General features: G+C 49.2%; 1 protein-coding gene across 5 annotated transcripts in view; it reads left to right on the top strand.

Moving 5' to 3' along the window:
- DENND2A (DENN domain containing 2A) overlaps positions 1–21,132 on the top strand; it is a 134,085-nt gene extending 112,953 nt beyond the window's left edge. For 3 of the 5 annotated variants that reach the window (XM_033192271.1, XM_033192275.1, XM_033192276.1), the window contains 6 exons: positions 9,830–10,007; positions 11,841–11,882; positions 14,104–14,221; positions 15,741–15,986; positions 18,471–18,557; positions 19,451–19,763. In XM_033192271.1, coding sequence (XP_033048162.1) covers positions 9,830–10,007; positions 11,841–11,882; positions 14,104–14,221; positions 15,741–15,986; positions 18,471–18,557; positions 19,451–19,482 — 703 coding nt within the window. In that variant the 3' untranslated portion in view covers positions 19,483–19,763. Of the gene's footprint in view, positions 1–9,829; positions 10,008–11,840; positions 11,883–14,103; positions 14,222–15,740; positions 15,987–18,470; positions 18,558–19,450 lie in introns of all 5 variants that reach the window. The other 2 variants (XM_033192273.1, XM_033192274.1) reach the window with 1 other exon arrangement.
- The last annotated feature ends 6,500 nt before the right edge of the window (positions 21,133–27,632 follow it).

A 27,632-nucleotide genomic window follows, 5' to 3' on the forward strand; every position in this document is an offset into this window, starting at 1 on the left:
TGGGCGACAGAGCAAGACTCCGTCTCAAAAAAAAAAAAAAAAGCAGGTAGCCTTTTCTTTGAGTTGGGAAAAAACATTAAAAACATGTTTTGTTTTGTTTTTCTATTGCAATGATTGAAAAAAACAACACACATAGGCTATCCTCACTGTGCCTCCTTTTTATATACGTGTAATTTTTTTGTTTTAGAGATGGGGATCTAACCATGTTGCCCAGGCTGGACTTGAACTCCAGGGCTCAAGACATCCTCCCACCTCAGCCTCTGGGATTCAGTAGCTGGGACTACAGGCACGTGCCCCTGTGCCTGGATCATAGGGTGTCTCCTAATGCCTGCATTCCTCTAAGCAGCAATCCTGCCTCCTCCAGTCGGCAGGACCCTTTTCTCCCTACTCTGCCCCATCCTACATTCAGAGGTTACTTTAGCCTCATTTAGCCTCACTCTTCCTACCTTAAAAATCCAAAAGAAACTGAATTCAATCCCCAAGATCTCTTCCAGATCTAAAATTCTGTCCTTCTGTAACTGTGAAGTCAAAAGTGCTTGAACCACAACTCTGAAAGGAATCTTAAACACAAAGACTGCGTTTTTTTCTTCTCCTTTAAGGGACTAAAGTGAGAGCTTCAAAGTCTAGGGAAATGGACCATGGAGCTTGTCATGAACCACTTTGTTTCCAAGTCACATTTAGGCACTTTGACAAACGTGCTATAAAAAGAGTCTGGTGTCATGTAAAATACTGTCATGCAGGGATCTCCTTCTTAAGGTCTCTTATTTTTCTGGGGCGGAGTCTCACTCTGTTGCCCACACTGGAGTGCAGCGGCGTGATGGTGATCTTGACTCACAACCACCTCTGCCTCTTGGGTTCAAGCGATTCTCCTGCCTCAGCTTCCCTCCCTAGTAGCTGGGACTGCAGGTGCCCGCCACCGCATCTGGCTAACTTTTTTGTATTTTCAATAGAGACAGGGTTTTACCATGTTGGCCAGGCTGGTCTCAAACTCCTGACCTCAGGTGATCCACCCGCCTCAGCTTCCCAAAGTGCTAGGATTACAGGCGTGAGCCACTGTGCCTGCCCCCCTCCCAGTCTTCTAGTCCAAATCATTGGCTTCAAGCCCTTTTCATTGCAGCCCACAATGAGAAGTACATTTTACAATCAGACCCAGGGTATGTCCTCCCACCTGCCCCTGCCACAGACACACAGATAGTTGTTTTTTTTTTTTTTTTTCCCTTTAAGACAGAGTTTCATTCTTGTTGCCCAGGCTGGAGTACAATGGCATGTTCTTAGCTCACCGCAACCTCCATCTCCTGGGTTCAAGCGATTCTCCTGCCTCAGCCTCCCGAATAGCTGGGATTACAGGCACGTGCCACCATGCCCGGCTCTTTTTATTTATTTATTTTTATTTTTATTTTTTTTTGTATTTTTAGTAGAGACGGGGTTTCTCCATGTTGGTCAGGCTGGTCTCAAACTCCCGACCTCAGGTGATCCACCTGCCTCAGACTTCCAGAGTGCTGGGATTATAGCGTGAGCCACCACGCCCAGCCGACACACAGGTAGTTATTTACAGCTGGGAAACATGCAGCACATTCTTATTTTCTATTCTTTTTGTTGTTGTTGTTCTTGTTTTTAATGCTGATTGCAACCTCTAAAATGATTTCAAGACCCACTAATGGGCTGCAACTATAGTCTGAAAAATCTTGCTCCAGAAACAAGTACCCTCATTTGTATGTTAATGTTCTGATTTTCTTTTTTTGTTGTTGTTGTTTTTTGTTTGTTTGTTTGTTTTGAGATGGAGTCTCGCTCTGTCCCCCAGGCTGGAGTGCAGTGGCGCTATCTCGGCTCACCGCAAGCTCCGCCTCCCGGGTTCACGGCATTCTCCTGCCTCAGCCTCCCGAGTAGCTGGGACTACAGGAGCCCACCACCTCGCCCGGCTAATTTTTTTTTTTTTTTTTTTATGTTCTGATTTTCTAAGCCCTGACTTTACAACCATATGACACAAGCACAGCAACTTTGTAGTCTGGCTCCACACATTGACATATATTCGTCCTAAAATCAAAAAAAAGTTTAGAGCAAAGTGAATTCAGCACATTCAGTGGTTTATAGATCAAGGAACTAAAACACAAATGGTAAGGAATTAACTAAAAGTATTAACATTCTTGAATATTTGAGAGGAAGTGATGCCTTAGGAAAAGGTATCTCTGCTTTGACAGAGGATGTAGATCTAGATCCTTCAAAAGACGTAGAAGTCAGCCGGACGTCGTGGCTCACGCCTGTAATCCCAGCACTTTGGGAAGCCAAGGCAAGCAGATTACCTGAGGTCAGGAGTTCGAGATCAGCCTGACAAACATGGTGAAACCCTCTCTCTACCAAAAATACAAAAATTAGCCAGGCATGGTGGCGTGTGCCTGTTAATCTCAGCTACACAGGAGGCTGAGGCAGGAGAATCACTTGAACATGAGAGGTGGAGGTTGCAGTAAGCCAAGATCATGCCAGCCTAGGCGACAGAGTGAAATTCTGTCTCAAAAAAAAAGAAAGACATAGAAGTCACTTCACCTTAAGCTCTGGCTAGATTATTGATATTACTCTCCTTAATGTAAGTCCTAACTTAATTACTCTCTCACTCTTTTTATTTTTTCTTGGTATCTTCCAAATGCAATGTCTTACTCTTACCCAGCTAATAAACAAGACAGTATAGGGATAAGAATGAAATCTTGGGATAGCGTTTTTCTCATCTTGGGAGTGATCATTTGAAAGAAAAGATAAGGACCGAATATCAGTGCTATGCATGGATGCCATGCTGCTAAGAGGTATTTCTTTTTTTTTTTTTTTTTTTTTGAGGCGGAGTCTCGCTCTGTTGCCCGGACTGGAGTGCAGTGGCCGGATCTCAGCTCACTGCAAGCTCCCCCTCCCGGGTTTACGCCATTCTCCAGCCTCAGCCTCCCGAGTAGCTGGGACTACAGGCGCCCGCCATCTCGCCCGGCTAGTTTTTGTATTTTTAGTAGAGACGGGGTTTCACTGTGTTAGCCAGGATGGTCTCGATCTCCTGACCTCGCGATCCGCCCGTCTCGGCCTCCCAAAGTGCTGGGATTACAGGCTTGAGCCACCGCGCCCGGCCGCTAAGAGGTATTTCAAGACTCCAGTGAGTATCAAGAGAATGATTATTTGCAAAGACGGGGAACAGGAAGGTTAAGAGCCTTAGGGTGATAAATGAACAAAATTCAATAGTACTATTATTAGTCCAGGGGCCCCCAAATTGGGGAATGGAAAAGAAGGCTATGTGTACATGTATTTTAAATTTTAATTATTATTATTATTATTATTATTTTTTGAGACGGAGTCTTGCTCTGTCGCCCGGGCTGGAGTGCAGTGGCCAGATCTCAGCTCACTGCAAGCTCCGCCTCCCGGGTTTACGCCATTCTCCTGCCTCAGCCTCCCGAGTAGCTGGGACTACAGGCGCCCGCCACCTCGCCCGGCTAGTTTTTTGTATTTTTTATTAGAGACGGGGTTTCACCGTGTTAGCCAGGATGGTCTCGATCTCCTGACCTCGTGATCCGCCCGTCTCGGCCTCCCAAAGTGCTGGGATTACAGGCTTGAGCCACCGAGCTCGGCCAATTTTAATTATTTTTAATTGTCATATAAAAATGGCATATATTTATCATGTGCGACAATGATGATTTTATTATTGTTGTTGAGACAGGGTCTCCCTCTGTCATCCATGCTGGAGTGCAGTGACATGATCACGGCTCACGGCAGCCTCGACCTTCCAGGTTCAAGTAAGCTTCCCACTTCAGCTTCCTGAGTAGCTGGGACCACGTGTCACCACCACAGGCTCATTTTTTTTTTTTTTTTTTGTAGAAATAAGGCCCCACCATGTTGCCAGGTTGATCTCAATCTCCTGGGCTTAACTGGAACATGATATTTTAATACATACATATATTTTGTTGTTGTTTTGTTTTGTTTTGAGACGGAGTCTCACTCTGTCGCCCAGGCTGGAGTATAGTGGTGCGATCTCAGCTCACTGCAACCTCCGCCTCCCAGGTTCAAGCAATTCTCCCGCCTCAGCTTCTCAAGTAACGGGGATTATAGGCATGCACCACCATGCCCAGCTAATTTTTTTATTTTGAGTAGAGATGAGGTTTCACCATGTTGGCCACGCTGATTTCAAACTCCTGACCTCAGATGATCCAACTGCCTTGGTCTCTCAAAGTGCTGGGATTACAGGCGCAAGCCACTGCGCCCAGTCTGGTGTTTTGAAATATGTTTACTTTGTGGAGTGGCTACATTGAGCTAATTAACATATGTATTACCTCACATACTTATTTTTTGTGATAAGAAAACTTAAAATCTACTCTCAGCAATTTTCTACAATACGTTAACTATAATTGCCATGTTGTACAATAGATCTCTTTAACTTATTCATTCTATATATGAGCTAATGTATATTTTAAGGATATTTCAGGGGGTGTTAGATCCAAGAGAAACTCACTTGGAAGCAAGGTGATCTTTGTTTTTAACCCTTTCTTCTTTTAGAAACAGACTTGTCACCCAGGCTGCAGTGCAGTGACACGATCATAGCTCTCTGCAACCTTGAGTTCCAGGGCTCCAGCGATCCTCCCATGTCAGCCTCCTGAGTAGCTAGGACTGCAGGCATGTGCCACCACACTGTGCTAATTTTTAAATTTTTTGTAGGCAAGGGGTCTCACTATGTTGCCCAGTCTGGCCTCAGACTCCTAGCCTCAAGCGATACTCCTACCTCAACCTCCCAAAGTGCTGGGATTACAGATGTGAGCCACCACAGCTGGCTTGCTTTTTTTGTTGTTGTTGTTGAGACAGAGTTTCACTCTTGTTGCCCAGGCTGGAGTGCAATGGCACGATCTTGGCTCACTGCAGCCTCCACCTCCCAGGTTCAAACGATTCTCCTGCCTCAGCCTTCCAAATAGCTGAGATTACAGGCATGCACCACCACCCCTGGCTAATTTTTGTATTTTTAGTAGAGATGGGGTTCCACCATGTCGGCCAAGGTGGTCTCAAACTCCTGACCTGCCAATATTTTTTTTTTTTTTTTTTTGAGACGGAGTCTCGCTCTGTCTCCCAGGCTGGAGTGCAGTGGCCGGATCTCAGCTCACTGCAAGCTCCACCTCCCAGGTTTACGCCATTCTTCTGCCTCAGCCTCCCCAGTAGCTGGGACTACAGGCGCCCGCCACCTCGCCCGGCTAGTTTTTTGTATTTTTTAGTAGAGACGGGGTTTCACTGGCTTAGCCAGGATGGTCTCGATCTCCTGACCACGTGATCTGCCCGTCATCTCGGCCTCCCAAAGTGCTGGGATTACAGGCTTGAGCCACCGCGCCCGGCCAATATCTTGTAATTCACATATTTTCTCCTCAAGTAAGCCAGAGCTAATTGATTCTTTTTTTAATGGCTCAGGAAACTTTTAGGACAATGAGATTAGAGGTGCCTGATGTCAGGGGTGTCTGCATAGATCCATCTAGGCAAAACTCAGCTTCCTTGCAACTTTACCTAAGCAAAGCCTAGGTCAGAACTTGGGCAAATGTTCAGAAGGCTAACGTTAAGAAGGCTTTTTAACAAATGCAGTGCTGGCTATAGGCCCCACACCTGAGGAGGCTGTAGTATACTCATGGCAGAACCACTGGGCCCTCACTTTTATTCTTACAAGTACTTCTAACAAGCGTCTAAGGTGTTTGTTTGTTTGTTTGTTTTTGAGATGGAGTCTCGCTCTATCACCCAGGTGCTGGAATGCAGTGGCGCGATCTCGGCTCACCACAACCTCTGCCTCCTGGGTTCAAGCCATTCTCCTGCCTCAGCCTCCTGAGTAGTTGGGATTACAGGTGCATGCCACCACGCCCAGCTAATTTTTGTATTTTTAGTAGAGACGGGGTTTCACCGTGTTGACCAGGCTGGTCTTGAACTCCTGACCTCGTGATCTATCCACGTTGGCCTCCCAAAGTGCTGGGATTACAGGCATGAGCCACAGCGCCCAGCTATGTCTAAGGTTTCTAATCCTATCATATTGTAGAAATCGTATAATAGAATGAGAGGAGAGAGGAGCTGCTGCAGCAGGCTCAGCAGCAGTAAGAGATGATTGCAAGGAAGAAGAGAGGAAGTCAACTCCCACTTGCCTTGGAAGGCCATCAGTCATCACTGTCTTGCAGCATAATAGAGTTGATAATTCAACATGATAACCCTGCAGAATCCACTCCTTCATTCAACAGACTTGAGCTTGAATTCAGGCACTGTTGCGGAGAGATCAATAATGCTCAGTGCTTGCCAATAAAAAAAAAAAAAAAGGCTACATGGTGACCATTACTCTTTTTCTTGCTTGCTTTGTTTTTTGTTTTGTTTTATTTTTTGTTTTTGGTTTTTTTTTTTGAGACACACTCTTGCTAGGTTGAGTGGAGTGCAGTGGCACAATCCGATCACTGCTCACTGCAGCTTGGACCTCCTGGGCTCAAGAACCTCCCACCTCAGCCTCCGCAGTAGCTGGGATTACAGGTGTGTGCCACCACACCAGGCTAACTTTTTTATACTTTATGATTTTTTATTTTCCCCATCCAATGACCCATCAGACGTCGGGCTAATTTTTACATTTTTTGTAGAGACGGGGGTCTTCTTATATTGCTTAGGCTGGTCTTGAACGCCGGGCCTCAAGTGATCCTCCCTCAGCCTCCCAAAGTGCTGGGATTACAGGCTGAGCTACGAAGGCAGGCCTGACCATTTTTCTTTATTCTTTTTTTGTTTCTTCCATAACCACAATGCCATTATCACTGTTAATAAACTTTTCTCTTTTTTTTGGAGACAGTCTCACTCTGTCGCCCAGGCTGGAGTGCAAGCTACAATCTCAGCTCACTGCAACCTCTGCCTCCCGGGTTCAAGCGATTCTCCTGCCTCAGCCTCCCAAGTAGCTGAGATTACAGGCACCCACCACCAGGCCCGGCTAATTTTTGTATTTTTAGTAGAGACGGGGTTTCACCGTGTTGACCAGGCTGGTCTTGAACTCCTGACCTCGTGATCTATCCACGTTGGCCTCCCAAAGTGCTGGGATTACAGGCATGAGCCACAGCGCCCAGCTATGTCTAAGGTTTCTAATCCTATCATATTGTAGAAATCGTATAATAGAATGAGAGGAGAGAGGAGCTGCTGCAGCAGGCTCAGCAGCAGTAAGAGATGATTGCAAGGAAGAAGAGAGGAAGTCAACTCCCACTTGCCTTGGAAGGCCATCAGTCATCACTGTCTTGCAGCATAATAGAGTTGATAATTCAACATGATAACCCTGCAGAATCCACTCCTTCATTCAACAGACTTGAGCTTGAATTCAGGCACTGTTGCGGAGAGATCAATAATGCTCAGTGCTTGCCAATAAAAAAAAAAAAAAGGCTACATGGTGACCATTACTCTTTTTCTTGCTTGCTTTGTTTTTTGTTTTGTTTTATTTTTGTTTTTGGTTTTTTTTTTGAGACACACTCTTGCTAGGTTGAGTGGAGTGCAGTGGCACAATCCGATCACTGCTCACTGCAGCTTGGACCTCCTGGGCTCAAGAACCTCCCACCTCAGCCTCCGCAGTAGCTGGGATTACAGGTGTGTGCCACCACACCAGGCTAACTTTTTTATACTTTATGATTTTTTATTTTCCCCATCCAATGACCCATCAGACGTCGGGCTAATTTTTACATTTTTTGTAGAGACGGGGGTCTTCTTATATTGCTTAGGCTGGTCTTGAACGCCGGGCCTCAAGTGATCCTCCCTCAGCCTCCCAAAGTGCTGGGATTACAGGCTGAGCTACGAAGGCAGGCCTGACCATTTTTCTTTATTCTTTTTTTGTTTCTTCCATAACCACAATGCCATTATCACTGTTAATAAACTTTTCTCTTTTTTTGGAGACAGTCTCACTCTGTCGCCCAGGCTGGAGTGCAAGCTACAATCTCAGCTCACTGCAACCTCTGCCTCCCGGGTTCAAGCGATTCTCCTGCCTCAGCCTCCCAAGTAGCTGAGATTACAGGCACCCACCACCAGGCCCGGCTAATTTTTGTATTTTTAATAGAGATGGGGTTTCACCATGTTGGCCAGACTGGTCTTGAACTCCTGACCTCAGGTGATCCACTCACCTCGGCCTCCCAAAATGCTGGGATTACAGATGTGAGCCACTGCACCCAGCCTGACCATTTATCTTGAAGAGAAACTACCGTATTTCTCCCAAAGGTTTTGTTGTTGTTGTTGTTTTTGTTTTTGAGACAGAGCCTCACTCTGTCGCCCAGGCTGGAGTGCAACGGCACAATCTCTGCTCACTGCAACCTCTGCCTCCCAGGTTCAAGCAATTCTCCCACCTCAGCCTCCCGAGTAGCTGGGATTACAGGCGTGCATCACCACGCCCAGCTAAGTTTTGTATTTTTTGACAGAGATGAGGTTTCACCATGTTGGCCAGGCTGGTCTTGAACTTCTGACCACCTCAGCCTCCCAAAGTGCGGGGATTACAGGCATCAGTCACTGTGCCTGACCTCTCCCAGTGTTACTATGTTATTATTTTTGAAACGTTCAATGCTTAAAATGGTTAGCCCTCAGTCATCTCTTTTTTTTTTTTTTGAGATGGAGTTTTGCTCTTGTTGCCCAGACTAGAGTGCAATGGTGCAATCTCGCCTCCTGGGTTCAAGCGATTCTTCTGCCTCAGCCTCCTGAGTAGCTAGGGTACACCATACCTGGCTAATTTTTTGTATTTTTAGTGGAGACGGAATTTCACCATGTTAGCCAGGCTGGTCTCGAACTCCTGACCGCAGGTGATCTACCCATCTTGGCCTCCCAAAGTACTGGGATTACAGGCGTGAGCCACCATGCCCGGCAGCCCTCAGTCATCTCTAGCATATCATCCTTGACCAGAATTCTGGGTGAGGCTCAACTGTATATGAGTTTCACCTTTACATGAACCCATTTGGAGCTGACCGCTGGCATGTGAGTACCAAAGGAGTTTTGTGTCCTTCTTTTCCTGGATTGCACCTAGGTGTTCATGCTCAGCTGAGAGAATGCTGGGAACAGAACACAGCCAAAGCTACAGTGTTTTGATAGAAAGCATCTTCAGATCTTCAGTAAGAGAATGAGCATTCTTGAGAAAATAGGCTTTCACTGTTTTTGTGTTTTTGTTTTGTTTGGGGAGGGGGCAGGGAGTAGGGGTGGAAAGGAATGTAAATTAAAACCTTACAAGAGTCCAGGCACGGTGGCTCACACCTGTAATCCCAGCATTTCGAGAGGCTGAGGGGGGCAGATCACTTGAAGTCAGGAGTTCAAGTCCAGTCTGACCAATATGGTGAAACCCTATCACTACTAAAAATACAAAAATTAGCCGGGTGTGGTGGCAAGTGCCTGTAGTCCCAGCTACTCGGGAGGCTGAGATGGGAGAATTGCTTGAACCTGAGAGGCGGAGGTTGCAGTGAGCCCAGATCGCACCACTGCACTCCAGCCTATGCAACAGAGTGAGACTCCGTCTCAAAAATAATTAAAAATAGAAATAAATAAATAAAAACCTTACAAGAGTATAGCTCACACAAAAAAGCTGAGAGCAGGAGGGTGCAGGGCGTGTAGCTCACATGTGAAAACACACTGGTAAAAATTATCCAGGACATTAAACTCGTCCCTGCAGCTGTGCCTCCAAGCCTCTCACATAGGCTCTAAGTGCCTGATGTGGCCTGTGCTGAGACTGTCCCGTGCTATGCGTGCTATGCCCCATCCATGTGTGTCCTTTCCTAATCATCCTGCCTCTGGGAGAGCCTTCTCCCCTGGAGGCTTCCCTGGGCCCTCGCTGAGCCGGCCTCTCTCCCTGTTCTCTCCCTGGCTGCAGCACCCTGTCCAAGTGCTGCCACGCAATGGTGGCGCTGATCTACCCCTTCACCTGGCAGCACACCTACATCCCGGTGCTGCCACCCGCCATGGTCGACATCGTGTGCTCGCCAACGCCCTTCCTCATCGGGCTGCTCTCCAGCTCTCTGCCCCTGCTCAGGGAGCTGCCGCTGGAAGAGGTGAGCTCCCACTCGGCCCTGTCCCCCTCCCTGCAGGGTGCGGAGAACAGAGCAGGGTGCTGGCCCTGCAGGCATCATGGAGCAGTTCTCAGAGCCAGCAGTGTTGGGGAGCAGGGCGCAGGGGGCCACCAGGGCTTTGTCTGGCATGTGTCCTGCCCAGAGGCTGACTCAGTCAGACCCTCAGTTTTCCCTTCCAAATGAAATGCCTGGTATGAGCACCGCTTGAGAAGGTCAGCAACGAACAATTTAGCCAGATGTCGAAACTCTTAAGTCATGAATAGCCCTCTCCCCTCCCCTGCCCTCCCGCCCACTCCCCCACATTGAGGAGCTAGCAAGATCCGGTCCTTTGTCTTATCCGTTAAAAATGTTTTTAATCCCCAAGTTCTGAGTGTCTAGTTTAGCATCGAAGCGGGGAAAGTCCTGCTTGGCACTTCTGGAGTTACTTAGCCCCAGCCCCTTCTTCTAAATGGTTTCGACCCTGAGGACTGGGGACTTCCAGCAGTCAGAGAGGGAAGCTTAAATAATGTTGCTCAGCCCCGAAGCACCAGGAGGAACGCCTGTCCCTGTGTCCTGCAGTTCTGTCTGGGTGCCTAGAAGCTGCTCCTCTAATTGCCCAGATAGTCCTAATGCCCCATTAAACATCACCCACCGGCCTTAGGGCTTTCAGTGCAGGCTTGAGGACCGCCAGGATTTCGTCTGGCGCCCTGTGCTCCTGCAGGTGGCTCAGTTCATCCCCGGAGGGTGTGAGTGGGAAGGAAGGGGAGGTGACCCTCTGCTCCTGGGCAGGCCTCTGGGATATGGGAGAACTCCTGTGTTTCCAGCTGTTGTTATGGTGACCATCCAGGCCCCTGGCTCCTCCTCCATCATGGCCAGTGGCCTTGGCTGGGGTCTGAGTGAGGGTCGTGCTCTCAGAAGTAGCAGCCCTTGTGTGGCCTTTGCGCCCCAGGCACCTCACTTACCCCACCCTGGTCCTGGCCCAAGTCTCATTCTCACTCTGAGGAGTGAGGGAGCAAGTGCTTTATCCCGAAAGCCTTCAGCAGTGAAAGCCCAAAGCCTAACCGAGTCTCCAGGTGGGTTTCTCTCCTCCTCTCCCCTGGAGAGAAATGACACGGTTAAGTGGGCAGCTGGGGGAAAGACAAGGCAGCAGCCCTAGGGTGGGAACCAGGGAGGCCTATAGTGTCTTTGGCCCACCTCAGTAGCCCACACCCTAAAAGGCAGCATGAGAAGCTCTGCCTCAGCCAGTGTGAGAGCCGGGCGGAGAGTCCAGCCACAGCACACACGTGTCCCAGCCTGCGGTGTCAGTGTTGAAAGCATGCAGTTCAGGCCGGGCGCGGTGGCTCAAGCCTGTAATCCCAGCACTTTGGGAGGCCGAGACGGGTGGATCACGAGGTCAGGAGATCGAGACTATCCTGGCTAACACGGTGAAACCCCGTCTCTAATAAAAAAAAAAAAAATACAAAAAACTAGCCGGGCGAGGTGGCGGGCGCCTGTAGTCCCAGCTACTCGGGAGGCTGAGGCAGGAGAATGGCGTAAACCTGGGAGGTGGAGCTTGCAGTGAGCTGAGATCCGGCCACTGCACTTCAGCCTGGGCGACAGAGCGCGACTCCGTCTCAAAAAAAAAAAAAAAAAAAACACGCAGTTCAGGAAGGACCCTCCCCAGCCCTGCTCTTCATTATCTGTGGCTACTGTGGCAATATCAGGAAACCACAAATGGCTCACCCCCAGTCCCGCCCCAGCTGCCTTTCTGCATGCCAAGAAGGAAGAAGGCTACGAGTCCATCCCTATCCCAGAAGCGCTGGTGACAGTGACAGTCCCTCTCCTCTCATCTCATAGGTCCTTGTGGTTGACCTCGTCAACAGCCGGTTCCTCAGACAGGTGAGTGAGGCCAGCGACGGCCTCCTGCTCCCTTTGTCTTCACCTATTTGTCGTTTGGGGCTCAGCTCTCCAGCCTTGAAAAGGCTCCGTGGAATTGCAGAGCAGGGTGGCAGAGCTGTGTGACCCGAGGACGGGGCTGGGCTGAGGACAAGCCAGAAGGCAAGGGGCAAAAAGGAAGGGTTTGGGCAAAGGATTGCTTTCCACGTGTTCTGACACAAAATGGTTTTCTAACAATTAGAAAAAGAATCTTTGTAATCTTATAACTATAGGTACCCAGATATTTCATTTTTAAAAACAGCTAGGTGCAGTGGCTCACACCTGTAATCCCAGCACTTTGGGAGGCTGAGACAGGTGGATCACCTGAGGTCAGGAGTTTGAGACCAGCCTGACTAATATGGTGAAACCCCATCTCTATTAAAAATACAAAAATTAGCCAGACGTAGTGGCAGCCACCTGTAGTCCCAGCTACTTGGGAGGCTTTGACAAGAGAATTGCTTGAACCCGGGAGGTGGAGGTTGCAGTGAGCCAAGATTGCGCCACTGCACTCCAGCCTGGGCGACAGAGTGAGAACCCATCTCCAAAAAAAAAAAAAGATAGGGTCTGACTATGTTGCCCAGGTTGGTCTCAAACTCCTGGCCTCAAGTGATCTTCCCACCTCAGTCTCCTCAGTAGCTGGAGGCGTGCACCACCATGCCCAGCTTCAATATGCATTTAAAGAATATTTGCCCCAGCCTGGTGTCTCACGCCTATAATCCCAGCACCTCCAGAGGCTGAGGCAGGAGGATCACTTGAGCCCAGGAGTTAAAGACCAGCCTGGGACAAAATGGTAAGACCCTTGTGTCTACAAAAAAATTTAAAAATTACCCAGGCCTGCTGGTGTGCACCTGTATGTAGTCCTAGCAGCTACTCAAGAGGCTGAGGCAGGAGGATCATTTAAGCCTAGGAGGTCAAGGCTGCAGTGAGCTGAGATCGTGCCACTGTACTCCAGCCTGAGAGACAGAGTGAAACCCTTTCCTGAAGAAAAAAAAAAGGAGAGAAAAGGAGACAGGAAAAAAAAATGTGTTTGTGTGTGTGTGTGTGTGTGTGTGCGTGCGCGCGTGCGCACGTACACCTTAAAAGGACTGAAAGGAAAACCCACTAAAACATTAATGCCTGTTGTCTTGGGGAGGGAAACTGAAAGGAGACAGATGATGAGTGATTTTAAATTGTTTTGGTACATTCATATATGTTTATAATGACCATCAGTTACTTTCACTAGCAGAGAAGATAACACACATGTATTTTTTTTTTTAATCATTTGCCAGAGAGGCCTAACTTCTATCAGATCTAGGAAGAAGTAATTATAGTAATTACAGAAATTTTCTCTGGGCATTCTGATGGATTACTTCCAAGTGTTGCCACATTGCTGAAAAGTTCAGTAGCATTAATGCTGTTTTTTTATCATTACTTTCACTTCCTCAAGGCCCACAGGGGAGGCCTTTCCCGAGACTCTCCTGCTCTGAGATGCAGATCCCAAAGCCAGCCTTGGATCATGCAGGCCGTCTGCCCTGGCCAGAATCCCCTGGTTACCAGAATCCACTGGCTACCCTACAGGATGGGGCAGTGGAAATCATCTATTGAGTATCCTGTCAGTGCCAAGCCCTTTCACAGGGTAATTGTAGTCCATTTTAGCTTCCCAACAAGGTATAGATTGATTGGTAGTCCATTTTACAAGTGGGGAAAATGAGGCTCCCGTTGCTTGTAAAAAGTAGGCTTGGCCAGGTACAGTGGCTCACACCTGTAATCCCAGCACTTTGGGAGGTCAAGGTGGGCGGATCACCTGAGGTCAGGAGTTTGAGACCAGCCTGGTTAACACGGTGAAACCCCGTCTCTACTAAAAATACAAAACATTAGCCAGGCGTGGTGGCACACGCCTGTAGTTCCAGCTACTTGGGAGCCTGAGGCAGGAGAATTGCTTGAATCCGGGAGGCAGAGGTTGCAGTGAGCCAAGATCGTGCCATTGCACTCCGGCCTAAGCGACAAGAGTGAAACTGTCTCAAAAAAAAAAAAAAAAAAAAGAAGGTAGGCTCAAGATGGAAACCTCGGACCTCTGGCTTTCAGTTGTATTCCTTCCATGAAACTGGGGACTGAGCCAGGCCTGCCCTGCAGTGACTCCAGTGTGTCCTGCGGCCAGGACGCAGCCACCATGCCCATAAGCCCACCTGCTACCTCTGCTTTCCAGATGGATGATGAGGACTCCATTCTGCCCCGGAAGCTTCAAGTGGCCCTGGAACACATTCTGGAACAGAGGAACGAGCTGGCTCGTGAGCAGGACGAAGGGCCCCTAGACAGCAGGCACGGTAAGTGTTCGGCCACTGCCCAGTGGGTCTCTCCCTTCCACTCTGAGGGTCAGGGAACAAACGGGCAGTGGGCAAGGGCCAAGTAGGAAAATGGGCAAGGGAGACATAAGGAGAGAAACCGGGGCCTCATTCTGTTTATCTGTATTTCATTCCCATGATGAATTGTTGGAAAGATTTTCCCACCTCCCCTATTTTGGCCCTAAAGTACCTGTTTAAAAGGGGGATGTGGAAATTATCTGGGCATGGTGGCACATGCCTGTGGTCGCAGCTACTCGGGAGGCTGAGGCAGGAGGATCCCTTGAGCCCAGGAGGTTGAGGCTGCAGTGAGCCATACCACTGCACTCTAGTCTGGGCGACAGAGTGAGACCCCATCTCAAAAAATCAAAAATTAAAAACTGTGGCCAGGCGCGGTGGCTCACACCTATAATCCCAGCACTTTGGGAAGCCGAGGAAGGTGGATCACCTGAAGTCAAGAGTTCGAGACCAGCCTGGCCAACATGGTGAAACCACATCTCTACTGAAAATACAAAAATTAGCTGGCCATAGTGGCAAGCACCTGTAATCCCAGCTACTCGGGAGTCCAAGGCAGGAGAATCGCTTGATCTAGGAGACAGAGGTTGCAGTGGACCGAGATCACACCACTGCACTCCAGCCTGGGAGACAGAGCAAGACTCTATCTCAAAAAACATAAAAGGCTGGGGCCAGGCACAGTGGCTCACGCCTGTGATCCCAGCACTTTGGGAGCTGAGGCAGGCAGATCACAAGGTCAGCAGATCGAGACCATCCTGGCTAACCTGGTGAAACCCCATCTCTACTAAAATACAAAAAAATTAGCCGGGCGTGGTGGCACACGCTTGTAGTCCCAGCTACTTGGGAGGCTGAGGCAGGAGAATGGTGTGAACCCAGGAGGCAGAGCTTGCAGTGAGCTGAGATCGTGCCGCTGCACTTTAGCCTGGGTGACAGAGCAAGACTCTGTCTCAAAACAAAACAAAACAAAACAAAAACATAAAAGGCTTGGTGCAGTGGCTCACCCTATAATCCCAGCAATTTGGGAGGCCGAGGTGGGCAGATCACTTGAGGTAAGGAGTTCGAGACCAGCTTGTCCAACATGATGAAACCCCATCTCTACTAAAAATACAAAATTTAACTGGGTATGGTGGTGCGCGCCCATAATCCCATCTACTCGGGAGGCTGAGGCAGAGGAATTACTTGAACCCAGGAGGCAGAGGTTGCGGTGAGTCAGGATTATGCCACTGCACTCCAGCCTGGGTGACAGAGTGAGACTCCATCTCAAAAAATAAAAATAAAAATAAAAACTTGTTTTTGACAATTTAAAATTTAAAAAATTAAGCAAGGAAAGAAATGTCTTAATAACCTAGGGTAACCCTCCTCCTGGATAATCAGTGTCCATCAAGGGAACTAGCAGTTACTGTACTTTGATTACTAATTGGCTTGTCTCACGGGCTGTGGCCCAGCCTGTCTGCCCTCACCATTCCTGGCCTTTCTTCCCCTTACTCAGGCTCAGAGTCCAGCCCCTTGAATGAGGTGGTGTCTGAAGCCTTTGTCCGCTTCTTCGTGGAGATTGTGGGACACTACTCTTTGTTCCTGACGTCGGGTGAGCGCGAGGAGAGAACCCTGCAGCGGGAGGCCTTCCGCAAAGCTGTCTCCTCCAAGAGTGTCCGCCACTTCCTGGAGGTCTTCATGGAGACTCAGATGTTTCGGGGCTTCATCCAGGAGCGGGAGCTGCGCCGGCAGGATGCCAAAGGTTAGGGCATCTTCTCTGTTGGGGCCAAGTCAGCTAGAGCTCCCCCTATTCCAGGCGGCTGATGAGCAGGGAGAAAGATCACAGGGCAGGGGCACAGAGAGGGCTGTACCCACCTCCCCCAGAGAGCTTGCAGTTATGCCCTGATTGAGCTAGTGGGAAGGCCTCCTCTCCTGGCTTCTCTGTTGCCTCTGCCAGCCTCTCCCAGAACCACATTCCAGCATCTGTGGCAAGGTCTCCTTCTATCCCATGCTTTCCAAATTGATGAAATTCTCAGGCTGGGCACAGTGGGTGACTCACGCCTATAATCCCAGCACTTTGGGAGGCCGAGGCATGCAGATCACTTGAGGTCAGGAGTTCGAGACCAGCCTGGACAACACGGTGCAACTCCTTTTCTACAAAAATATTTTAAAAAATTAGATCGGTGTGGTGGTATGTGCCTGTGGTCCCAGCTACTCAGGAGGCTGAGGTGGGAAGATCACTTGAGCTTGGGAGGTGGAGGTTGCAATAAGTCAAGATCATATCACTGCATTCCAGCCTGGTTGAGAGAGCAAGACTCCATCTCAGAAAAAAAAGAAAAGAAAAGAAAACTCATTGGAGAGTATAAGTTACAGGAGGCACCTGCCGAAGGAGTTTTTAAAATATTAATAGATCTACCAGATCCATTTAAATATCTCTTTACAGATCACTTGGTAAGAGAGGTGGGAGACACACAAGCTTAAAAACTACCTGGAAGCTGGGTGTGGTGGCTCACACCTTAATCCTAGCACTTTGGGAGGCCAAGGCAGGTAGATCACCTGAGGTCAGGAGTTCAAAATCAGCTTGGCCAACATGGTGAAACCCCGTCTCTACTAAAAATAAAGAAAATTAGCTGAGCGTGGTGGTGTGTGCCTATAATCCCAGCTACTCAGGAGAATTGCGTGAACCCAAGAGGCGGAGGTTGCAGTGAGCCAAGATCGCACCATTGCACTCCAGCCTGGGCAACAAGAGTGAAACTCCATCTCAGAAAAAAAAAAGAGGCCGGGCGCGGTGGCTCAAGCCTGTAATCCCAGCACTTTGGGAGGCCGAGACGGGCGGATCACGAGGTCAGGAGATCGAGACCATCCTGGCTAATACGGTGAAACCCCGTCTCTACTAAAAAAATACAAAAAACTAGCCGGGCGAGATGGCGGGCGCCTGTAGTCCCAGCTACTCCGGAGGCTGAGGCAGGAGAATGGCGGGAACCCGGGAGGCGGAGCTTGTAGTGAGCTGAGATCCGGCCACTGCACTCCAGCCTGGGCGACAGAGCGAGACTCCGTCTAAAAAAAAAGAAAAAGAAAAGAAAAAAAAAATTACCTGGAAAAAGCCGGGTGCTGTGGTGCACTCCTGTAATCCCAGCACTTTGGGAGGCCGAGGCGGGCAGATCACCTGAGGTCAGGAGCTTGAGACCAACCTGGACAACTTGATGAAACCCCGTCTCTACTAAAAATACAAAAATTAGCTGGGCGTGGTGGCAGGCACCTGTAATCCCAGCTACTCAGGAGGCTGAGGCAGGAGAATCGCTTGAACCCGGGAGGCAGAGCTTGCAGTGAGCCACAATGGCGCCATTACACTCCAGCCTGGGTGACACAGCAAAACTCTGTCTCAAAAAAAAAAAAAAAAAAATCCTGGAAAGAACCCTCTGTCCATGAAAAATCAGTCAGCAATAAGACAGAGTGCCTGAAGCCCAGACCCCAGGGGTCTGAGAAGCTGCCTAGGAGATGGCCTATCCAGCCATCCTCCCTCCACAGAGGGACTCCTGGAAAACTAAGCCACTTGGCTAGGGCCCTCTTACAGGAGAATGCAGGGAAATGGGAGCGCACAGGCACCCCTCCCGAGCCAGGACAGTCTGGTTCAACTTTTCTTTCTTTCTTTTTTTTTTTTGAGATGGAATTTCACTCTTGTTGTCCAAGCTGGAGTGCAAAAGCGCAACCTTGGCTCACTGCAACCTCCATCTCCCGGGTTCAAGCGATTCTCCTGCCTCAGCCTCCCGAGTAGCTGGGATTACCGGCGTGCACCACTATGCCTGGCTAATTTTTTGTATTTTTCAGTAGAAACGGGGTTTCACCATGTTAGCCAGGCTGGCCTCAAACTCCTGATCTCAGGTGATCTGCCCACCTCGGCCTCCCAAAGTGCTGGGATTACAGGTGTGAGCCATCATGCCTGGCCACTCCGGTTCATATTTAAAACCGCCCACCTGGCACAGTGTAGACACTTGGAAGGCGTTTGTTGAATAAAAATAGGATTTCATCTACGAGGTGGCTTTATAGCCTTCCAAAGACAGTTATTGCACAGGTGGGGCAACTATAAGAGCAATAAAACCCTTATAAAACCTGATTCAGAGCATGTTTATAGAAGCAGCTTAGTCTCAGAAACAAAGTTTCTCTTTTTTCTGGTAGGGAGGAAATGGGCACCTTTAGAAGCACAAAGACCAATAACTCAAATGACTGGGATTTCTCTTGTTAACAGGTCTGTTTGAGGTCCGAGCCCAAGAGTATCTGGAAACACTCCCCAGTGGAGAGCACAGCGGTGTCAATAAGTTCCTGAAGGGACTAGGTAAGGATCCCGGCTCTGGGTGCCCAGCCTATGTGCCTCTGAGCTGTCTGTCTCCGAGTCCCAGCCAGTTCCCTCCACCGGAGCCAGCGCCCTGAATAATGCAGAGCTCTACGGCCTGCGCTGGGCAGATGCTACTGGCATTTTAACCTCCTGTTCTAATCTGTCCCCAAAGAGAAAACAAAGGAAACGCTGCCCCCAGCACCTCCTTTTCTGGGTCCCCGGGCTTTCTTGCTATCTTCTTTCTCTATGATCTCCTACACTTTTAAATCTCAGTGGAACTGAGCCGAGGGAGCATGGCGGGAACCAGACAAGAATGTCTGGCAAGAAAGACTCGCACTGGTGTCCAAATTCCCCTGGAAAGTAGAAACGTGACACTTACAAGGACTGCAGTTTAATCAGTGAAAAGGCCTTACAGGGAAAGGGAGGATGAAGAACACAGCAGAAAAAGAGGACAGAGGCCCCAGTAGGGAGGTGTCTGCAGCAGTGAGGCCCTCCCAGAGGGCCTGCCAGGGGTGCCATGTCTGTGCCTCCTGCAGGATGGAGGGCTACCTGGAAGCGGAGTGTTTTAAATAACACAGCATTGCTGGGCACTTTCTCCTCCCTTGGCTCCTGAGGGATGTGTCAATTCGGTGCTTCCTTTATTACCACAGCAGAAGCCAGCCCTCCTAGACAGCTCTGATGGTCTTCCTTTCAAACCCCTCAAAGTCTAAGGGAGACCCTAGGGGGATCTCTGGAAAGAACAAAGCCCCTTTGGTTTATCCAGAGCAAGGGATGAGGCTCCCTGGGGTGGCGTGGGGGCCCCGTTACCCACACCACTTCTGGGGGGAAAGGGCAAGATTTATCTCACCCGCCTTTGTCTACCTTGTGAAATGTTCTCATTTTCCTTTTTTTAGGCAATAAAATGAAATTTCTCCACAAGAAATAACTCTCAGCTCAGCCTCAAGGGAAAACTTCCTCCTAGTGCAGCTCCATGCTTTAAAAACAGTTCCTGGTGGCCTTTCTGAAAGGCTGGCTCCCAGGTTGTCCTGGTGCGGAACTGGAGGCCACAGTGGCTTCTGACTGAGGCTGGGCTTTCCCCTGGACGGGGGCCTGGGAGCCACCCGGGAGGACAGCCCCTGAAAGGGAGCCCGAGACCAGGCGTGTCGCCGACATGCAAATGGGTTGTTTTGGTGGTTGGGGGTTTTTTATCTTAGATATTAAAAGTAAGAAAAATGTGTGGGTTTTCTGTTTATTATGCCAAGGCCAAGAGGAGCCTGTCCTGCCCTACATGTTCCCCTCGTTCGTCCCATCCAACCGCCCAACAATGGAGCTAAGAGGTGCGGTGATGGGCAACAGAAATGAGGTGCTCCTCTGGGCGGGGCTGAGGACACACGAGGACTGTGAGGGGAGGAGGCAGAGCTGGTGCCTCGGGTTCAGGGCGCGAGGCCTCCTCGTGAAAGGCTGGGCCCTTGCCCTAGAGTGGAGGCCAGGGAGGGACGGGAGCTGTAGACGGATGTGGCTTCCCAGACACGCTGCACTTCCAGAAGGGTCAGTGATGCCACCTGGTGGCCGAGGCCGTGGACGTCTCTCTTCCCAAATGGACCTGACTCTTCTTGACCGCCTGCTCTCTTAGAAGCAGCCATGAACTGTCCACTGCCTGAGTAGTCCCTGGCTTTTACAGGCACACACAAAAAGAGGAAGTCTGTTAGTAAACTGTCCTGGGGGTCCTCAAGTTTATGACACTGCCTACGGCCCACCTTCCAACACATAGCCACAACTGTGACCCCATCTCATTCCAGGGGCCCAGAGCAGCAGCATTCATGCAATAGTGGATGTGCACTGCGTGTACACGGTGGGGGGTGGGGGGACCTTTTGCAGCTGATGGTAACAAGACAGAGGGTGAGAACGCTGGGGGCAGCATCATTAGCCTTGTGCAGCCAGACAGGCAGCTTGCGTTTTCTGGACCAGAAACAGGGAGAGTGTGAAGAAGGCTGAAACCTCAGGGCGACCTAAGAGCTGTCCTGCAGCGGGGACAGTGGGGACAGCAGGGACAGCGGGGAGGCAGGAAGAGCCCAGAATGCAGCTCAGGCAGGTTCCCAGAGCAGGCCTCAGGGCCACTACCAGGCCGACCGCTGCCCGCAGCCCTCACCAGTGACCCTCACAGAAACACAAAAGGGAGGGGCTCCAACCTCAACAATGGCCCAGGGGGTCTGTGCTACCTGGCAGGGGTTCTCAACCTTTAGGGAGGGGGAGCAAGGGGCCTCCCGAGGATACATAGAAACACGAGGAAAATGAGGGAAGGTGACCTCTCATCCTTCCTCTCAGCTGGAATTATGGACCACCTCACCCCTCCAAGTTCTACCCAGGCTTTGGTGTGTCCATTACTTTTTCAGAGGTGAGGATCCACAGTTCACATCAAATTCTCAAAGATGCCCCCAGAATGGTAGAAATCAGGCTGTGCATAAAAATTAACCTGCCTTGCCAGGCGCAACGGCTCACACATAATCCTAGCACTTTGAGAGGCCAAGGCAGGTGGATCACCTGAGGTCAGGAGTTCAAGATCAGCCTGGACAACATGGCAAAACCCCATCTCTACCAAAAATACAAAAAAAAAAAAAAAATCAGCAGGGCATGGTGGTGAGCGCCTGTAATCCCAACTACCTGGAAGGCTGAGGCAGAAGAATTGCTTGAACTTGGAAGGCGAAGGTTGCAGTGAGCCGAGATCATGCCACTGCACTCCAGCCTGGACAACAGAGCAAGACTTCTTCTCAAAAAAACTCTGGCGGGGTGTGGGTGGGGACTGGGGGGATGCCTGAATGAGAATCCCTGAATCCTTGAGTGTGGGGGCTCAGGAATATGTATCTAACAAGCTCCTTGGATTAGTCAAGTTTGTGTGGGGGCTCAGGAATATATGTATCTAACAAGCTCCTCAGACTAGTCAACTTTATTAATAATCTGCATATTTGTATATTGACCAGAAAGGGTCACTTTTTGGAATATACTTTCTTTTTTTAACTTATTTCGCATTATATTGTTTACTTAATAACTCCAAGCAAATAAATGTACATCTTTATCAACATTCCTAATGACTGCATAATAATTCCATTTTGTGGGGATACTAAAAGCTGTGAGTTCATCAGCCTTTGGCTCTTTATGCATGCAGGACGTTTCCAATTTTAAACATCATAACATCGAAAAAAGCATCTTTGTACAAGTATCTTAGCATACTTGCCCCATCTTAATTTTCATTTTTGCTTAAAGTAAAGTATACATACTTTTTTTTTATTTATTTACTTTTTTTTTTTTTGAGATGGAGTCTCGCTCTGTCGCCCAGGCTGGGTGCAGTGGCACGATCTTGGCTCACTGCAACCTCTACCTCCCGAAGTTCAAGCAATTCTCCCCCTTCAGGCTCCCAAGTAGCTGGGATTACAGGCGTGTACCACCACATCCGGCTAATTTTTGTATTTTTAGTAGAGACGGGGTTTCACCATGTTGACCAGGCTGGTCTCAAACTCCTGATCTCAGGTGATCCACCCACCATGACCTCCCAAAGTGCTGGGATTATAGGCGTGAGCCACCATGCCCTGCCAAAATATACATGCTTTAAAAATACACATACAGATATTAGTGTACAGCCTAACAAATGTTCACAAACGACCATGTGAATGTTGCCAGAATCAAAATGGAGCCACGCAGACACACAAAATACTTGTGTGAGGATATCTGCCCAGCAACTACCTGTCCAGCCTCAGACTGGCGCCAGTCTTATTACGGATCCTTGTAGCCAAGCATAATGATCTCAAAACAATGTGGTCCTCCCTACTTTTCCTTTAAAATCCTCGTCTTCCTTTACCTCCTTGAATATGCAGCACATAGTTTACTATGTCCCGTGTATCACCTTTGCAATGGCTATCCTCAAATAAACATGGTTTTCGGGCACAGAGGTCCATGTTTATAATCCTAACACTTTGGGAGGCTGAGGCGGGAGGCTCACTTGAGACCAGGAGTTCAAGGCCACCCTGGGCAACATAGTGGGTCCACCCATCTCTACAGAAAATTTTAAAATTGGCCGGGCGCGGTGGCTCAAGCCTGTAATCCCAGCACTTTAGGAGGCCGAGACGGGCGGATCACGAGGTCAGGAGATCGAGACCATCCTGGCGAACATGGTGAAACCCCGTCTCTACTAAAAATACAAAAACTAGCCGGGCGACGTGGCGGGCGCCTGTAGTCCCAGCTACTCGGGAGGCTGAGGCAGGAGAATGGCGTAAACCCGGGAGGCGGAGCTTGCAGTGAGCTGAGATCCGGCCACTGCACTCCAGCCTGGGCGACAGAGCGAGACTCCGCCTCAAAAAAAAATAAAATAAAATAAAATAAAATAAAATTAGCCTGGCGTGGTGGCACACTCCTGTAGTCCCAGCTACTCGGGAGGCTGAGGAAAGAGGATCACTAGAGGCTATATCACTGCACTCCAGCCTGGGTGACAGAGTGAGACCCGGTCTCAAAAAAAAAAAAAAAAAGAAGAAGAAACAGATGCAGTTTACCTATGTTACAAATCTACACACATATCCTCTGAATCTAAAATTAAAATAATAGGCTGAACGCATTGGCTCACGCCTGTAATCCCAACACTTTGGGAGGCCGAGGCGGGCAGATTACCTGAGGCCGGGAGTTCAAGACCAGCCTGACCAACATGGAGAAACCCCGTCTCTACTAAAAATACAAAGTTAGCTGGGCATGGTGGCGCGTGCCTGCTACTCAGGAGGCTGAGGCAGGAGAATTCCTTGAACCGGGGAGGCAGAGGTTGCAGTGATCCGAGATCACACCTTTGCACTCCAGCCTGGACAACAAGAGTGAAAGTCTGTCTCAAAAAAGAAAAGAAAAAAAAAAGGCTGGGTGCGGTGGCTCACACCTGTAATCCCAGCATTTTGGGAGGCTGAGGCAGGTAAATTACCTGAGGTCAGGAGTGCGAGACCAGCCTTGCCAACATGGTGAAACCCCGTCTCTACTAAAAATACAAAAATTAGCCAGGTGTGGTGGTGCGTGCCTGTAATCCCAGCTACTCAGGAGGCCTAGATATGAGAATTGCTTGAACTCAGGAGGTGGAGGTTGCAGTGTGCCAAGATAGAGCCATTGCACTCCAGCCTGGGCAACAGAGTAAGAGACTCGGTTCAAAAAATAATATTTATTTAGAGACAGAGTTTTACTCTTGTTGCCCAGGCTGGAGTGCAATGGTGCGATCTCGGCTCACTGCAACCTCCGCCTCCCGGGTTCAAGTGATTCTCCTGCCTCAGCCTCCTAAGGACTACAGGCATGTGCCACCATGCCCAGCTAATTTTGCATTTTTAGTAGAGATGGGATTTCTCCATGTTAGTCAGGCTGGTCTCGAACTCCCAACCTCAGGTGATCCACCCGCCTCGGCCTCCCAAAGTGCTAGGATTACAGGCGTGAGCCACTGTGCCCAGCCAAAAAATAATAATAATCATAAGCTTGCTTGGTGAGTAGGAAGTCAGCCCAAGGGATCGAAGAGCCTGAGGAACATTTTCCCGGGAGGCCTGGGGAGGTCTGGCACTGTGGCCTTGTCTTACAAGAGAGTGTGTCCTCTGCCCACCAGATCTTCCTCTGCCTCCTCTTGGCAGCGCTGGACAACCCTTCGTTCCTCAACCACTTGCGCTCTCCACCCTCCCCATTCTCTTTCTTCCCCCTGTTTCTTTTTCTTCTTTCTTATTTTATTGAGGTGAAATTCACACAACATACAATTAACGTTTTGTTTTATTTTTTAAGACAGGGTCTCACTCTGTCACCCAGACTGGATGCAGTGGGGCAATAGTTCCCTCAAATGCCTGCATTTTCAGGATGTCTTAGGTAGCTCATTTCCTCAGGTGACTGATAGCCTCTCTTATACCCATATTCTCCCTTAAGTTTTACTGACAGAGAGTGATCTTAGGGCTAAGTTTTGGAAACAACTCTTTAGTCCCTCAAGTCCTAAATTCTACATTTCCTAAGAGCTTTTAAAGTGCTTTGAAGGGCCAGGCGCGGTGGCTCAAGCCTGTAATCCCAGCACTTTGGGAGGCCGAGACGGGCGGATCACGAGGTCAGGAGATCGAGACCATCCTGGCTAATACGGTGAAACCGTCTCTACTTAAAAATACAAAAAACTAGCCGGGCGGCGAGGCGGGCGCCTGTAGTCCCAGCTACTCGGGAGGCTGAGGCAGGAGAATGGCGTAAACCCGGGAGGCGGAGCTTGCAGTGAGCTGAGATCCGGCCACTGCACTCCAGCCTGGGTGGCAGAGCAAGACTCCGTCTCAAAAAAAATAAAAAATAAAAAATAAAAAAATAAAAATAAAAAATACAAAAAACTAGCTGGGCGAGGTGGTGGGTGCCTGTGGTCCCAGCTGCTCGGGAGGCTGAAGCAGGAGAATGGCATGAACCCAGGAGGCGGAGCTTGCAGTGAGCTGAGATCAGGCCACTGCACTCTAGCCTGGGGGACAGAGCGAGACTCCATCTCAAATAAATAAATAAATAAATAAATAAATAAATAAATAAAAATAAAATAAAGTGCTTTGAAGAATAAGAACATCATGCCTGTAAGGCTGAGGCGGGCGGATCACCTAAGGTCAGGAGCTCAAGACCAGCCTGCCCAACATGATGAAACCCCATCTCTACCAAAAATACAAAAATTAGCTGAGTGTGGTGGTGGGCGCCTATAATTCCACTTACTCGAGAGCCTGAGGCAGGAGAATCGCTTGAACCTGGGAAGCAGAGGTTCCAGTGAACCGAGATTACACCACTGCACTCCAACCTGAGTGACAGAGCAAGACCCTGACTCAAAACAAAACAAAACAAAGCAAAACATCACGCCTGTAATCCCAGCACTTTGGGATGCTGAGGTGGGTGGATCACTTGAGGTCAGGAGCTCAAGACCAGCGTGGCCAACATGGTGAAACCTCGTCTCTACTAAAAATACAAAAGGTAGCTAGGTGTGGTGGCGGGCGCCTGTAATCTCGGCCACTCGTGGGGCTGACGTGGGAGAATCACCTGAACTCGGGAGGCAGAGGTTGCAGTGAGCTGAGATCGCACCAGCGCACTCCAGCCTGGGCAACAGAGTGAGACTTTGTCTCAAAAAAAAAAGAATGAAATGAGTGAAAGCATCCAGGACCACTGCTGTCACACTCTCAGGCATATCAAAGCTGGTAAATTGAAATTTTTTTTTCTTTTTTTCTTTTTTTTTTTTTTTTTGTAGAAATAGGGGTCTCACTATGTTGCTCGGCTGTTCTTTTTTTTTTTTTTTTTTGAGACGGAGTCTCAATCTGTCACCTAGGCTAGAGTGCAGTGATGCTATCTCAGCTCAGTGCAACCTCTGCCTCCTGGATTCAAGGAATTCTCCTGCCTCAGCCTCCCAAGTAGCTGGGATTATAGGCACCCGCCACCATGCCCGGCTAATTTTTTTTATTTGAGATGGGGTTTCACCATCTTGGCCAGGCTGGTCTTGAACTCCTGACCTTGTGATTCACCCACCTCGGCCTCCCAAAGTACTGGGATTACAGGCGTGAGCCACTGCACCCGGCCGTCAGGGCTGTTCTTGAACTCCTGGCTTCAAAGAATCCTCCTGCCTCAGCCTCCCAAAGTGTTGAGATTACAGGCATCAGCCACCATGCCTGACCTGGTCTTTTTTCTTTTAAGTACCATTGCTCTGGATACCTTGCATAGGCTTGAAAAGCAAACCCAAAGCGGTACACAGCAGGCCCCAAAGACCCTGAGGAGCCAAGCAAGCTGTGGGAGTGGGCTTAGGGGAGGACAAGATGAGTGGAAGCTGGAGGCCTGTGCAAAGGTTGGTAAGAAAAGTTATACAAGGCCGGGCGCGGTGGCTCAAGCCTGTAATCCCAGCACTTTGGGAGGCCGAGACGGGCGGATCATGAGGTCAGGAGATCGAGACCATCCTGGCTAACACATGGTGAAACCCCGTCTCTACTAAAAAATACAAAAAACTAGCCGGGCGAGGTGGCAGACGCCTGCAGTCCCAGCTACTCCGGAGGCTGAGGCAGGAGAATGGCGGGAACCCGGGAGGCGGAGCTTGCAGTGAGCTGAGATCCGGCCACTGCACTCCAGCCTGGGTGACAGAGCGAGACTCCGCCTCAAAAAAAAAAAAAAAGAAAAGTTATACATACAGCCAACAAGCATATGAGAAAAAGTTCAGTATCACTTAACATTACAGAAATGCAAATCAAAACCACAATGAGATACCATCTCGGCACCTCTCAGAATAGCTATTATTAAAAAGTCGGCCAAACGTGATGGCTCATGCCTGTCATCCCAGAACTTTGGGAGGCCACAGCAGGTGGAATACTTGAGGCCAGGAGTTCAAGAGGAGCCTTGGCAGAGGAGTGAGACCTCATCTCAATTAAAAAATAAATAAATAGGCCGGGCGCGGTGGCTCAAGCCTGTAATCCCAGCACTTTGGGAGGCCGAGACGGGCGGATCACGAGGTCAGGAGATCGAGACCATCCTGGCTAACATGGAACCCCGTCTCTACTAAAAAATACAAAGAACTAGCCGGGCGCGGTGGCGGGCACCTGTAGTCCCAGCTACTCGGGAGGCTGAGGCAGGAGAATGGCGTGAACCCGGGAGGCGGAGCTTGCAGTGAGCTGAGATCCAGCCACTGTGCTCCAGTATGGGCGACAGAGCGAGACTCCGCCTCAAAAAAAAAAAAAAAAAAAAAAAAAAAAATAAATAATAAATAAATAAATAATAAATAAATAAATAACAGATGCTGGAGAGGTTGTTTGCGAAAAAGTAACGCTTAAAACAAGCTTGTCCAACCCACAGCCCATGGGCCACATACGACCCAGGACAGCTTTGAATGTGGCCCAACACAAATTCCTAAACTTTCTTCAAACATTTTGAGAGCTGGGTGTGGTGGCTCACACCTGTAATCCCAGCACTTTGGAAGGCCGAGGCAGGTGGATCACTTGAGGTCAGATGTTCGAGACCAGCCTGGCCTGGCCAACATGGTGAAACCCCATGTCTACTAAAGCTAAAAAAAGAAAATACAAAAATTAGCCGGCATGGTGGTGCACACCTGCATTCCCAGCTACTTGG

Source organism: Trachypithecus francoisi, unplaced genomic scaffold (genome assembly GCF_009764315.1).
Source record: "Trachypithecus francoisi isolate TF-2019V2 unplaced genomic scaffold, Tfra_2.0 Lachesis_group4, whole genome shotgun sequence".
NCBI classification, from domain to species: domain Eukaryota; kingdom Metazoa; phylum Chordata; class Mammalia; order Primates; family Cercopithecidae; genus Trachypithecus; species Trachypithecus francoisi.